The sequence below is a fragment of the Larus michahellis genome, chromosome 6 (assembly GCF_964199755.1).
Source record: "Larus michahellis chromosome 6, bLarMic1.1, whole genome shotgun sequence".
Lineage (NCBI taxonomy): Eukaryota > Metazoa > Chordata > Aves > Charadriiformes > Laridae > Larus > Larus michahellis.
In genome coordinates, this window is record NC_133901.1 from 37,324,309 (window position 1) to 37,339,208 (window position 14,900).

Sequence of the window (14,900 nt, forward strand, 5' to 3'; positions counted from 1 at the left end):
TTATTAAAATAGTATTTTATTTTATGAATAAAAACTAAACAGAATTAGGACAAAGTCCTATTTTTTCTTTTTCCCCATTTCCTTTGAACTATTCTGATCACCTCTTTTTGAACCAAGGCCATATCTACCATTTCTGTGCTGATCCTGCCACTCACTCTCCAGCTGTCTCAGCATTTCTTGTGTTAGAAGTCCTTCACGCAGCAATCTGTTGGCAAGAGATCCACGTCCATGGCTTTTCAGATCCTCCTGCCTTGTAGCAGATCGATAGGCTTTCAAGTTCTTGGCTCTTCTTTCTCCCAGAACTTCCGCTGCGATAGAGAGTGCCTCTGTGGATTTTGCATCATGACGGTCTAAAACCGTCCTGGTATCCCTCTTAGTCCTTGAAAGAGGAAAGTTTTCTGACACAACTGCTGCTGTGCCAGGAGCAGCTGCAGATTGCGAGGTTCGGATCAGCTTCGTGATGTTGCAGACACCAATTTGTATAATGTCATCTAGTTTTTTCTGAATATCCCTTACAAGGACAGCATCAGGGAACATATCCATGAAGCGGTAACTGAAGAGAGGCAAAACAATACACAGTTAAACCTTTCCACTAAAGGAGAGATGACTAGACAGAAATGAGATACATACTATGTAAAGTTAAAAAAAAAAAAATAAATTACGTGTTGCATGGGAAGGCCACTGTATTTTAAGTGGCATTTCAGCTGCTCCAGTCCAGGGTCACCTTGTTTCTAACTTTCTCTGTCAGTCACAAACCATTCTCTGCAGAACCCGCGACTTGCTCCCACAACATAGCTACATTTGCATTTGTCAAGATCCTCTAAAGGGCCAAAGGAGCCCATACTGCACCACATACACACAGGCTTGAAGACACTGCTTTTCTAGGACTGTAAGCCATAAGTGTTAGGAAAAAGTAAAAATAAAAATAATTTTTAAGCACAAAGACAATACCTTAACCACAGATAGAGGTCAAAAACATCATGAACAGCTTCAAGGTGTACAAGCTCTTTGATGTTCTTTGGAGCGGCTAACGGCCATTTGGTGTGCCGACAGAGCCAGTCAAACGTCAGAGGCTCATTTCTACTGAACTGTCTTGCAAACTGAAAAACAAGCAGATTCAGTGAAGTCTTCAGCCAGGAAAGAAGAAATCCCAAATGAGTTAAGTTCCCTTGAGTTAGCATACATAGAAAAAAATACTTCAGAAAATACTTGCTTTGTTTTACACAGCCCAAATGCCACACATTCTTTTACTTAATTACTCAATACAGGAGTCACCTCTCCTTTCCAAGGCCTCATTAACACAATTTGTCCACAGCCCATGCACAGTTAATCAACAAAAGTATAGAGCTATTCAGAAAAGCATAGCACTGCAGGCATAGGACTACATCTAGCAAAGCAGACAGACTTTGTCTTTTTTATTTCTCCTGCTCCTATTCTGTTAATTATCTTGTTTCACAATCTCCAGGATTGAGAAAACGTTAAATGTGTTCCCTGATTTAGGAAACATGCTATTTGCCACCCAAACAGATTAATCTGCACTAGAAATCAGCCCTTCTCAAACCTAGACATCTCAGCTCTTTTACTAACATATAAACCAGCCAAATAAGATTTACATTTAAAATCTTCAGGAGCACTGATGACTTGGAATAACTGCTTCCTAACTGGCTGATACTAGAAGGGTTCTTTTTTTTTTGCCAAGGAATGGGGCTTAAATTCACACAAGCATTCACGAGAGTCTACCTCCCTCTGACATGACATTATGCCCCTCTGCACCTTCATTACTTGGGGATCTGAGCACTCAGCATTTTCTTAATGAGGCACTTTTTTATTTTTAACTCTTTAAAATCAATCACTCAATTTTTAAAGAACTATTAGCTGTTTCATAAAGCACAGGTGTAATATCTGTGACATGAGGGCATCACTTCAGTTTCATTATTACACTATTTTATTAAATATGTTTAATGCCGTGTCTGAAAGGGGACAAAGGCAATACTGTCTAACAAAGTAACAGTCCCAAACAAAATTACTAATCCCGAAAAACTGAACTCAGCTGACTACAAATTCCTCAAAATAATCACTCCGGAGGCACAATGTAAAACAGTTCATCCGGGCCTGAAAAGTGAAATGACGTATTTCTGAGAGCAACTTGTAGCACTGTATTTTCTGGGCTTTTAATTCTATTTAACTGCATTATAACATCAGCAATCACACTTAATCCCACATTCTTTTCTTTTGGTGACAAACTAACACCTTGAAGCAGTGGTATCTTAGTTCCTAAGGACTACTTTTAGACACACTATAGTGCAAAGCTTAGCAGTGCACAAGTGACTACATAACACAACTCTGATCTCTCCCAGTTCAAAGATCACCTGCAAAGCAAGCAGTAGGATTCTCCAAGGCAAACAGCAGAAAAGCTATTCTAACTTACATCACAAAATGAGAATCGGTTCTTAGAAGTTAAAAGTTTTGCCCAATAAACTCCTAAAGAATGCAATTCTAAAAAAAAAATAAATACATATCCAGCTATTTTATATGATGTAATGATAAAACCCACAATAAATATAGCAGCTAGATAGTCTCAATGCACCAAGACGCACTTGCTCCAATATAAATAACACATTTTTTGGAGGAAAAAAAAAAAAGCTGACCTTCAACAATGTGGTACACACAAAAGGCTCTTTTCTGTTCAAGGGTGCAGTGCAGAAGACATAACGTGATCGCAGATTTAGTGGAATGTGCTGAATCATATCTGCTAGAAATTTAAAGTCATCAATATTGCAGACAAAGTAAAGCCCATCGACTTGTGAGAGACTCACAAAAATATCCTGTGAAAATATAACCAGATGAAGGAGGATGTTATTACAGGAGAGGGTTGCTAAACTTTTTTTTATCAAACCAAAAAATGATTTAGTGTTTCAAAGGCTAGTTATACTGAAAGAACAGTTAGAAATATCAAATTTGACCACAGATAAAAAAGGGGGCAGGGGAGTTCCCTCTACTCTTTTAACAGGATTTTCATTAAATTGTCTCACACAGGATCAGAGGAGAAGACAGAACACACTACGCTTTATTTAAGCATTGTCAATTAGTCTCTTAAGTAACAAATACAGTGTTCTGGAAGCGCACAGTTTAGTTACAAAGAACACCATCAGAGGAACCAGTTATTACTATGTTTAGAACTTCTTACAGGTTTGTCACTTAGCATGACCCAAAAAACTAACTTTACAGCACAAAATTCAATGATTGAGGTATTTTTAGCCCAATGTCAGGAACAGATCTATTTTAGGAAGAAAGAAATCACAAGATAAATACAGTATTACAATAGAGGAGTTCAAAGAATACCTGAAACACATCCAAGGCAAGAGATGCCACTGCACATTGCAGGGGGAATTTTTATGGGCCCCCAAAATTATTTCTCTAGTGTAAATCTTTGAAAGATTTTTTAAAAGATCTTCTAAGAAACACTGAGCTTCTTTATTAAGTATGTGACTAAATACTTAAGAGATCAATAACAACATCAGGATTTTTATCTTAATACTTCTATGCTAGCCCAGAAATTCTCAATAGTAAAATTTTAAAGGTGTGCTGTTACCCTACGAGCCTAAGTCTTCCAGGAGGTCTCCAACTATAATCTTTTACCTTAAGGTTAGAAATTATACACTTTGCTACATGACAGCACATCAGCAGAGAACAATAATACCCATTCAAATCCAAGAAAGCTGCTAAGACTTTCTCAGTGTACTGAAAACTGTGACACTAGTTTTCAAACACAACATTGGAAGCTTAATTCCTACTTTAAAAGGTTTAGGCACTTCCAAAAATTCTACTATCCAGCTAATGATAAGATCAAGTAGTTCCCACAAAATCTGTTTTCTCAGAGTTAAGCAGAAACTCTTTTACCATAAAGCCCACAGAACCAGGAAAAAAAAATCAGGTAGCTCTCAGATGTACAGAAATCTGACATGACGAGCCCAGTTTCCCAGGAATCTTCACATAAATTTATCAAAATTTCAATCTCTAATATTTTCAGCCTCAGACCAAAAAGTCTACATTTAAAATACAGGAAAGGTGAAATGAAAAGGTTTGGTTGTTGCCCTCTCTTCAACTCGGGTAAACATATTCACACACATAAACAGCTTTCAAGTTAATTATAACAAAGAAAAGTTAAGCATTCTAAATGTGGTAGAGAGAAGAATCCAACTGATAAAAGCTACGCACAAGGCTGTTTGTCAGGTTCATGAAATGCACATTCATACAAAAGCAGTGACCATAAGCAATGCTTAATTTTTAAAGCAGAAGCTAATATTTTGATCATTCTTACAATTAGATTGGATAGAGTGGCATCAGGGAGATGATAAGCAAACATTTCTATCTGCTCAGGAGTAGGATGCAGGCCAGCTGCCTAAAGGGAAAACAAAGAAAGAAATGTCCATTAATCCTCAATATTGTTCTTAAGTTAATGCATCAGAAACAAAATCTAGAAAGACAAAATGCAAGAAAACAAAGCACCACACAGAGTCCAGTTTATTTAGCACGCTTTTCTGGAACTTGAGAACTTTCGTGTCTGAGCTTTTAATTCTTAAAAGAGCGCCTTCAAATGGGACATACATTCAAAGTCACTCTGGCATGACACAATCCATTTTTATGTTTTAACTTGTTTTAACTTGTAAACAGACACAAGAAAAAAATAATTTAGGATCAGAACACAGTAAAACGGCTCCAGAGTACACCTGTACAAACTGAATACTGAGCCACTCACCTTCACAGGGCGCACAGGCTCACTTAAAATCTCCTTCAGCTGCACGAGGTCATCACGATGCATTGTAGTGACTTCACCTTGTTTGAAGGATGAGCCATAACGCCCCGCTCTGCCTGCAATTTGTAGAGCCTGAGAGGTTGTAATGGAGTCTATTTCCTTTTCTCCTTTCTCATTGATAGTTGGCTTTACAATAGAGTTAAAAATTATTCTTTTTATACACCTGAAACATTTGAAGAAAAAACAGAGAAGAATTCTGAAAATTGTTTCCAACATACAACCTACTACAGAAGAATGAAAGCTTTTTTTTTTTTTTGAGCTTTTTTCTCTCTGTAAATTCAGGGACCACAGATACTACTTATGGACACAGCATATTCAAAAGGGCAGCATAAGACTGGTTACTTGCAGGGGAATCACCATCCCTACACACATCAATCATGTTCTAACAGGGTCACAATCCATTCGTCATCATCATCTGCTTCAGTAGTTTATAGCAATGTGACTGCATTACTTTCAGCAACAAAACACATCTGAAACTGGATTGAACTTGATCTACATTTCAGAAATGCAAGAGACTGATACTCTTGACAACCTAGCATATCTGACTCCAGTGAATCAAAAGGATCTTAACAATGCCTACTATCACACAGGATTAGGCCAAGTGAGCTATTAAATTCTTAGAATCGGTTTCAAAATTCATCAAACCGACTCCTATTTCAGAATTAAAATGTATGTACTGTGTTATCTAGACAAATCTATATCTAGACAAATCAGTCAAACTGGGAAGAAACAAGTGAGGAAATTAATGCAGGTATCACACACAAAAAAACCCAAAACAAAACAAAAAAAGCCCCACACCCCATACCATAACCTGCTCCAAGTACTTACAAATTGAGTCCCATTCCAATTGCATCTGTAGCAACTAAAATTTTGCATGGATCATCAGGATCATTGAATTTCTTTGCCTGTTCAAGCTTTGTTCCTAAAACAGAATGACAAAACACTTCACATAGCAAACTTTTCTTACAAAACAAAGACTATATATCACTAAGGCAAATCCCTTTATAATAGGCCAAAAAAAAAAAAAAAAAAAGGTATTTGGCCGTTGTTGGAGGAAGGGATCAGGAGGGATTTAAGTCATTCCCAGAGCTGTGCACAGACCTCACTTAATTACATCTATCTGAAGATTAATAATAAATACATAATAAAGGTCTAATCTCAAAATTAAAACACCAGTCAACGAAAGTTGGTTAATTTCTCTAACTATATAGAGATGCAAAACTAGGAAAACTTGTACTACTTCATTTTAAAAGTTTTTCTAAGAAAGCAGCAAGAAGCAGAACATTCCCTTAAAAATAAAAGGAAGAGTGCTTTACCTGGTGGCAGACTGCCATATATGACAGCACATTCTAATCCTCTGGCTTCAATCTGTCGACTGACAGAATAAATGTCATTCTTACTGAAACAGACAATGCAGTCCCCAGGCTGGAGGTTATCTAAAGATTCTAAGGCATCATCCAGTACAGTAAGAGGAGTGAGTCTCTTGTAGTTTCGGACCTAGAATCAAAGGAGATGTCAAAAACAATGTTTTTAAATGAAAAATTCCTGTGGAATATCGCCCAGCTTGGTTATTATCACAATCGATTGTAACACTGAGGAACCTCTCACAGTCCTGAAGGGACAATTACCGGGGAGAAGGCGACATACACCTTACGCACTTGCATACTTGCAGCACTTCCCAAGCTGATAACTACACAGCCTTTTCAAGAAACAGAAGAACTATGTATTCTTACATGTAAACTCGATTCAAGAAAAAGCATACAGGCTATGCAGCAACTCTATCAAGAAATGAGAGTCTGTCTTCATTCAATCATCCGAATACTGTAACTGGTCCCCTTTCAGAATTACAGGCCCCCCACCATGCACAGATATATAAAGCTACAGCTAATTCACCAGGAAATCATGCAGGCTTGACTTTCTTCGGCCCAAATGTTATGTTTTTAAATACTCTTCACAAACGAATCTTCCCAAGAAAAAAAAAAAAAAGAATTTATGCCGGAAAAGTTGGGTTTCAGAGATCTTTCAATCACTTTCTTCTGGAGGTCTTAGCTCTTAACTCCTTTCTTCCTCATATGGAGAATAACTATCAACAGATCTGGTAACCTCAGCAAACTTGAGGGCACCATGCACTCCAGGAAGAACAGAACTGTAAAGAGAGCCTCTAAACAGCTGTAGCATTCCCTGAGGGGAACTCAAAGCACTTACATTCTTTAAGTAAAACAATACCACCATTTAAAAAAAAAAAAAAACAACAAAACAAAAAAAACCCACAACTTTGCAACATTTCCTTTGGTTTACAGGAATTGAGAAACACTTTAATAAGAACTCCTGCAAGAATAACTTTGATCAGTGATACTCCCCAAAACACCTAAATTTTAGCCTGTTTTCCACCAAAGAGAACCTGATGTTCTATCTGCAACTTTACAGAATTAAAAAGCTTACTTCAACTTCCTCCCCTGTAGTGTACATGAGTTCTGTCACCAAGTCAATAGCAGCAGCTTCTCCACAAACGTGGATTTCTTCCGCACAGAGTCCTAAACAAGATCCAATGAAATAAAATGCAAAATATTACATACTTACAGACAACAGTAGCTTTAGCTGACTTTTAAGTTAGCCAAAAATTCCATTTGGCTTGCTAAACTTATCAGTGAGTATATTTCACCTCCTTCAACATCCCAAATTAGTACCTAACCCCTCTCCCATAATACACTACTTCCTTAGAGCTGTTCTTTATCTCCTATCAGCAAGTGATGCTTGGAAATCCATGAGTACGATAGTCAAAGCAGCTAATACTTTGTTGCACCCTCTCAGCCAAAACAAGAGGTACTCTTAACCACTGAGCAAATGGAGCAAAGCTTTGAGTATGTTTTATTTACTACTTATGCTTTACTAACTCCCAAATCATAGCAGAACTGAAGAGCTTTGTTTTCTGCATGACCGTCTAAAATTATGAATATGTCTCTAATGCAGGCAGAATAGAAAAAGGGAAAAAATAGTCCGAGAAGTGTGACAAATCATCCTGTTAAACTTAGCATCAAAAGTAGTGAAGGGAAGGGGAGGGGGGGAAATCAGATTCCAAACTTCTGTTCAAAATCTGAGGAAAAATGAGTTTCAAAAATTCTAAAATTATCAAAAGAAGCAATCTTTTAAGAACTTAATAGATCAATGCAGCTCTATAAATAAGCCATTTGAATTTAACACTATAAAATACTTAATGTTTGCCATGTTGCCATACATTTAACAGTACTTCTTCATAAAGAAATCTCTGAAAAATTGTGTTAATTGAACAAAAAAGCATACTTCTAGAAAATAATCAATATAAATGGACAGCATGGTGTAACAACACAAAGACTCCGTATTATCCAAGGAAGCAAAACTAAGAGCCATCTGTATAACTTAAAAAATAAAATTTTTAAGAAACATTCAGTAAGTAAAACTTGCTGTGAGAAGACATATGAAGAAAAAATACTTCTATTTTGCATCACATATTGTAACTAGTTATGAATATACTGACTGATAAGCTTGAATTTAATGTGCCATTTATAGTCACGTTAGACTAGTTCATTGTCAACACAAACAAGCTTACCTAGAAGGGCTCTTGTCCAAGCCCACCCTCTGGCAGGATCTCGGATCATCTGAATTTCATCAATCACAGCAACTTCATCTTAAAACAAAAAAGAAAAATATGATGTGCCAAGGAGGAGCATCTAGAACAGCAATACAACACAGGAAGAACTTGAAGACTTTCTAAAAAAAGTTGCTCAAATCAAGTTAATCCTCTACCATCAAAAAGCTATTCTGAGATGATCCATGTTTTATTAACTGCTCTTAGTTCAGAAATTTTTCAAATAAAAGTGAAAAGGAATAGCTCAGCTACTTCAGAGTACAAGCAATAATACACATAAAGATACCACAGATATGACTGAAACAATTATGTATACATACAAGGCGTATTAGTGCTGCACATTTCAATGGTACAAGCAATATGAGGAGCTTGTCTGGCATCTTCATTGGCATACACACGCTCTTCTCCTGTCACCAAGTCACATGGCACATTCTAAAGAATTCAGAAAACTCACATTAAGTTTCTTTAATATAACAGAATCTCCTTTCCAAAGGGGGGGCGGGGGGGGGAATCAGTTGATTACAGTATTTTCTAAGACAGTATAATGGAAGCTATCCAGAAAATAACTACCCAGCCTTTGGAGACTTGTGCCCTGTATTTAAGTCCTATCAAACTGAAGAGGTAGTATCTGTAATTAGATGCTCTCCCCTACTCCTGCAGGAGATTACATCTTCCTCTGCACATTTCAGAGCTGTCACATGTGCAACAAAAGAACTGTCAGAACAGCTGTAGTACAAGGGGCTCATAAAGCAAGGCCCAGCAGTGAAGGAGCCTTGTGAGCTCCAGCCTCCTCCAGTTCACTTGGTGATTGCCCTGTTGGGTGTCTCACCTGCTGCCTTATACTCACACAGCAAGAATTCATGAGGACTAGCTGTGAGAGACAGCAGGGGCCACCACCCTCTGCCAGCTCTACACTCGCTGACTCTCAGGCAGATGGCTGCTCCTTCCATGTCTCCAGCCACCTGCAGCACCACACAGGAAGCCCAGTTCAAGCCTCAAGGGCTATGCATGATCCGTGAGCTGCCAAGTGAAAAGCCCTCACGCACACTAAACACATGGGAAAAAAGTGCAGTAACTAACAAGGAACATCACTACATAGCATCCACATTCACTATGCACTACACATTACAGATATCTCCTAGGACAAGCCAATCTTTCTTACGTGTTGTTTTGATAAACCACTAATAGGAATAACAAATTTTAAATCATAGACTTATCAAAAAATGATAAAATCATAATATTATTTGGTAAACCCTACTGTACATACACACTATACTGCATTAACAAGTGATGTGTTATTGTAACATTCAGAACTGGTGTGATTCTGTGCAGCTGGAAACACAATTGGTGAGGAGCCTTCAAAAAGATGCTGGAAGCAATAAAAAAAAAGTACTTATGAAAGCTTCCTCCAGGGACCTGATATAGGGCACTGCTCTTCAACTCAACACATCTGAAGCTACAGAACTTTTTCTTAGGTGGTTGAGTGAAATATATTTAAACATTGATGCAGAAGGTTGACGGAAATTAAGCAAGGGTAAATTCTTGCATACAAGCTTAAATAAAGGTCATGGTCAAAAGAAGCCATGGTTTCCACGCTGAAAATGCTGACAGTAGAACCTATATAAACCCAGGGAGGGAAAAATTACAGGAAAATAGAAGCAGGTTACACGGATGATTGCACAACACGTGCTTTGGGGAAAGTGACGTTCCATTTAGGGCAATGATGTTCATTCTGCTTGCCTAAAGCGGAAATGCACAAGTGGTATTCACATGAGCTGATGCTACTGCAAAGCAAAGGCACCATTCAAGCACAACTGCTTCATGGACTCCCTTAAGCAACTACAGTACTTTACAAACATGCATTCATAAGACTGTTCCTGTACTAAGGATGTAGGTAAGTAATATAACATACTGACAGCATCATTACTCTTTTGGAAGATCTCATGAGCCAGAAGCTTTAGTGGACCGCAGTATATTCCAGATTTTGCTGACAAAAATCTCTGGATGGCATGGTAAGTTTTTCCACTGTTTGTAGGACCGGCATGGAATATTATCTTTCTCTGAATAGCCCTGGCATCTGGATACCTAAAACATACACAATAAAGCAGATTTGTTGAACATTTACCTTGTGTTCTGGATACTGATTCAGGGGAAATTGCAAATTAGCTTAAGCATTTACTTACTAATAGACTTTTTAATGTATCTTGAAAGCAGAAAGACCAAGTTCTTAAATAAAGACAGTATAAAGAGGTTACTAGGTCTTATGCATTCTTCTAAATCATACAAAGCTTTCAAAGATTTAGAGTGGAATTCACACACTGTGTTCAAAATAATTCTCATTATTGTGGTCTCTCTCCTTGAGAATATTAACATTTTAATGTTCTGGTGCACTACCTCCCAGATACTGCCAGAAGACAGCTTTCTGCAAAGGCAATACCAACTCAGCAACTTTCATTGCTTATTTTCCTTTTAACTGATTGCAATATATCTTGTAACAAAGATAATTCCTGACACAAATTATTGTAAAAACAGAGAAATGGAATGGAAAATATAGAGCAACTATACATCATAAAGCTTAAGTCCACAGACTATGAAATTCTATGATACTAAGAAAACACTACGACCACTTAAACACACTGACCAGTTGGGTGGCAATCTTAAATCACTGATCTTGCGCAGATCATCCATACAGTCCAGCATCGGAAAGATCTGCTTTGCATGCCTCAAGAAAAATGGAAAGAGATCATCCACGTGACCTAGAAGACAAACCCTTTTAAGAAAGTCTGCTAGCTTCTCTGAAGGTGCGTATCATATGTAATTCTTTCAACTTCTGGCTCTCTACAAAATTCAATAATTCTCTCAATGGCAGAAAGATAAACTAACATGAGTACATGGACTCATTAAGCAATGTAATGCAAATATAATATCATGGGAAAAAAAATCTCATTTAAGTATATTCACTCTGGCTAGCCTACACATCTAGAGAAATTCTAAATAAAATGAGAAGCTATGGAAAAGCTAGTTGAGAAATAGCTTTTCTGTCCTAAGAAGATTTTAGTCTTTTCCTCCTAAATTCATGTGCTGCCTTGGAATAAAATAAAATAAAAGCTTCTAAAATGTTTTTATGAATAAACAGAGAAAAAGAAAATAGTTTGTAACTTCCCTAAGCTACTAAGACTTGGGATATTGGTTCAAAATTGTGAGTCTACAATCCTTAGGTGAGAAAACAAAAATAGAAAAAAAAAAATCAACTCAGAAGAAACACCCAGGTTCACTCTTCTGAATGTTTGCAGGGTAGACACGTGGTCTTAAAGGTCTCATTTCAGGTCACAATCCAATCATCCAAATCTTATAGAATTTCAAAGAACTATCTGGATCTAAAAAACTGTTATTATAAAACACGTACAAACCAAAAAAAAGTGCAACGTTTGGGGGTTTTTATTTTAAATTGAGAATTAGTAATCAATGAATCAAAATCATTGTGAAGAATTTAAAAAACTTAAAAACTGTAGTATTTTTAATTATCATCTTTGGACAAGCAAAACTCAACTAAAAAAATTCAAAACTGCCACAATAAACAGCCCTTTACACTCCTATATATGTGAGCTTTGAGGCATACATAAACAATGCTCATGTATATGTAAATAAGGAGTGGAAGTGAGGAAATCACATGGAAGATTTTATGCACAACTAATATAAAAGGTTGTTTAAATTTCCTAAGAAGGTAAACATTTAAAATCTACACATTTATATTTTAAGACTAAACTAATGGCCACTCTAACCTTTAAATTACTATCATTAAAAACACATATAACTATGCCCCAAAATCCTGAAGCTCAAACTCTGAGGAAGGCTGTTTCTGCTGTTACCAGCTAGCATCACCTCTTGGTTAATAGCCACTAATTACAAAACACGATGCAGTAAGCAAGCAAACAACACTCATTTCTATTAGTGTCACACAGAAACAGAGCACAGTCACAGAGCTGCATTCCCAAGTACTTAAAGCCACCTGGCCAGGAGAAAGCTGTCAAAGTGCCCCCTAGTGACTACTGAATTTTTAAGAGAGGAATAAACTGAACAGTACTATTATAATTTCAGCAATGACTAGATGCTATAAAACAACAGGCTGCTTCTTGCTAAGACCTGCACCTCTTCCGTTTCCACTGCAGAAAACTTAAGGACAAAACACTCCATAGGATGGGCACAGAGGTTTCTGAAGGAGAAGTACTGACTTTTAACTTCTACAGCATAGTAGGGGGATTCACAGGTACGCAGGTAAGCATACAGGCCAAAAACAAGAAAAAAAATGCATACTTTATTTTACAAGCACTCCAGATACTTGCCTGCGCCACAGCATATATCATTGAGAATAATATGCAAATCAGCACTCACAGAACTGGATTCCATGATATACTTCCTAAAGCTTATAAACGCTTGGTGAAACAGGCGAGCTGCAAAAAAAAGGAACAAAGTGAATGCCACTGGGATCATAAAACCATATTTGTAAACACCCAATAAACCACTGAAGTGGCCCATTAAAAACCTGTTCCTTAACATGAAATATTAAAAGTAAATATAAAGGTTATTTGAATCGAGTGACAGAGACAACCTAAACAAGCAGTGTCATGAGACCCTGCATCAGATGTACCTAATTTCACATTCCAAATAAAAACAGATTTCACATTTTAAAAAAAAATAAAAAATAACTTTGAACATTTTCTTACCATCTAATCCATTTTCTGCTCCTAGTCTTTGGATTTCTTTTCTTTTGTAGAACTTATTTAAGTTTTTTAGAACTTCACCTGCAGAAAGAGAGTAACATTTTTTTAGTTTGCTCAAAATTAAATCAGTTCTGCTGACCCAAAGATAGATCACAGCTCCTAGTCTCATTACTTTGGAGAGAGGGAGTCTTTGCCATGCTGAATAGACTCAAATGATTTCTCCCTAAATTAAACACAATTCATGATTGAGCCTATTGTGGAAAAGAACAATCTTCAACTGCCACAGAGTAAGAACTGCCATGAAGATGACATCAGTATTTGAGAGATGCTCTCCCTAGTACTTAATAGGAAAACACAAAAGTGGGAACCTGCAGCCAACATGTTATGGAACAAAATAATTAAGGTTTTGGGGTGTTTTTTGTTTGCTTTTTATCAGCACCTATCAGGAAACAGCAAGTTTTAATGTGAAAAGTTAATATGCTTAAACCACTTAGTAACTGCTTTTACTAAACATTCTGAGAGACTTCACACTGCTTCCAAGACACACACTCTCCAGGAAGATTAGGGAAACCAAATGCAGTATTATTCCTATTTCTCAGATTAAGTAAAGGAGGAGAGCACAGAACTTAACAGACTTTCTTCATATATACCACAAATTACTTAGTTTATACAAAATCTCTTATTATAGAGTTATTAATAAACGCATGCCCTCCCCTGAAAGGCAAGTTCAGAGTTGCAAAATAAACTGTATTTACTAATGTACACTCTGAATTTAGTTTATTAAATGTTAATCACAATGGCAAAATTGTGTCCCCTCCCCATCTATAGCACACATGTCTGTGACATCAGAAATTCCCACCAACCTAGCAAATATCATAAGCATCTATCCATAAACTTATGTTATTGTGAAAATTCAAGTCTACAAACTCTGTATTATAAAATGCTAGGACTCACACATAAGGCAGCATACCACTGGTCTGCCAGCACAAGTGACTGAACACAACACTGCCAAGCTCTCTGCAATTAACTTTGTAACTCTTTGAAGTCTCTGCCACAACATAGACAGCTTCCCCTGAGATCAACCTTGACGCTCTTTCTAAAAAACTACACTCTAGAACAGAGATAACCCACTTTGCATAATGAAAATCATCAGGTGACAAGAATAAGGAAAAAATTCAACTGCAGGCAAATCCAGAAGCACAAGAGCAGTGGCTACATCCCATACCTTGCGCATCATTACAGTAGTCTATTGACAGATTAAATTACAGTCTGAAATGCTCACAAAGGTAACTAAGCAAGATTGTCAACAGGCTTACATTTACTACACAGGCATCCATACTCTCATCAGAAAACATTTAAGGGCCCAGAAATCAAAGACAGCTGGGAAAACACTACACTAAAAGAAAGCACAGGACTAAATTCTCTTCAAAGCCTCCATAAGAAGTTATAACAGTTAACAAATCATCAGCCATGTAGCTAAATTCACACCCTACTGGCCTTGCTACAAGATGAAAAGGTCAATGCCAGAACATTTGTCACTATCCACACCAACGTGACACTGGGACCATGGCAGCCCTCAACAACCAAGGTCACGATCCTTCCCAAGCACAAAAATTTGTCTTAACAATAAGGTATATCAAAACTAAACAAAGCTGGCATTGCAGTCCAACTAGACATGCCCACATTAGATTAATCTGACTACGCGTAGTATTACCCATTTCTACAGCAACAGCTGGCA

The 14,900-nt window shown here is 37.2% G+C and overlaps 1 protein-coding gene across 4 annotated transcripts in view; it reads right to left on the reverse strand.

Moving 5' to 3' along the window:
• The window catches only part of SUPV3L1 (Suv3 like RNA helicase), a 20,552-nt gene continuing 5,652 nt past the window's right edge, over window positions 1–14,900 (reverse strand). For 2 of the 4 annotated variants that reach the window (XM_074593318.1, XM_074593319.1), the window contains exons 2-15: window positions 13,166–13,243; window positions 12,785–12,892; window positions 11,083–11,197; window positions 10,358–10,526; window positions 8,762–8,873; window positions 8,403–8,480; window positions 7,259–7,350; window positions 6,133–6,313; window positions 5,645–5,738; window positions 4,760–4,979; window positions 4,322–4,402; window positions 2,649–2,825; window positions 952–1,100; window positions 1–553 (exon numbers count right to left, since the gene is read on the reverse strand). In XM_074593318.1, the coding sequence (XP_074449419.1) occupies window positions 58–553; window positions 952–1,100; window positions 2,649–2,825; window positions 4,322–4,402; window positions 4,760–4,979; window positions 5,645–5,738; window positions 6,133–6,313; window positions 7,259–7,350; window positions 8,403–8,480; window positions 8,762–8,873; window positions 10,358–10,526; window positions 11,083–11,197; window positions 12,785–12,848 (2,028 nt within the window). In that variant the 5' untranslated portion in view covers window positions 12,849–12,892; window positions 13,166–13,243 and the 3' untranslated portion in view covers window positions 1–57. The remainder of the gene's footprint in view (window positions 554–951; window positions 1,101–2,648; window positions 2,826–4,321; window positions 4,403–4,759; window positions 4,980–5,644; window positions 5,739–6,132; window positions 6,314–7,258; window positions 7,351–8,402; window positions 8,481–8,761; window positions 8,874–10,357; window positions 10,527–11,082; window positions 11,198–12,784; window positions 12,893–13,165; window positions 13,244–14,900) is intronic. The other 2 variants (XM_074593320.1, XM_074593322.1) reach the window with 2 other exon arrangements.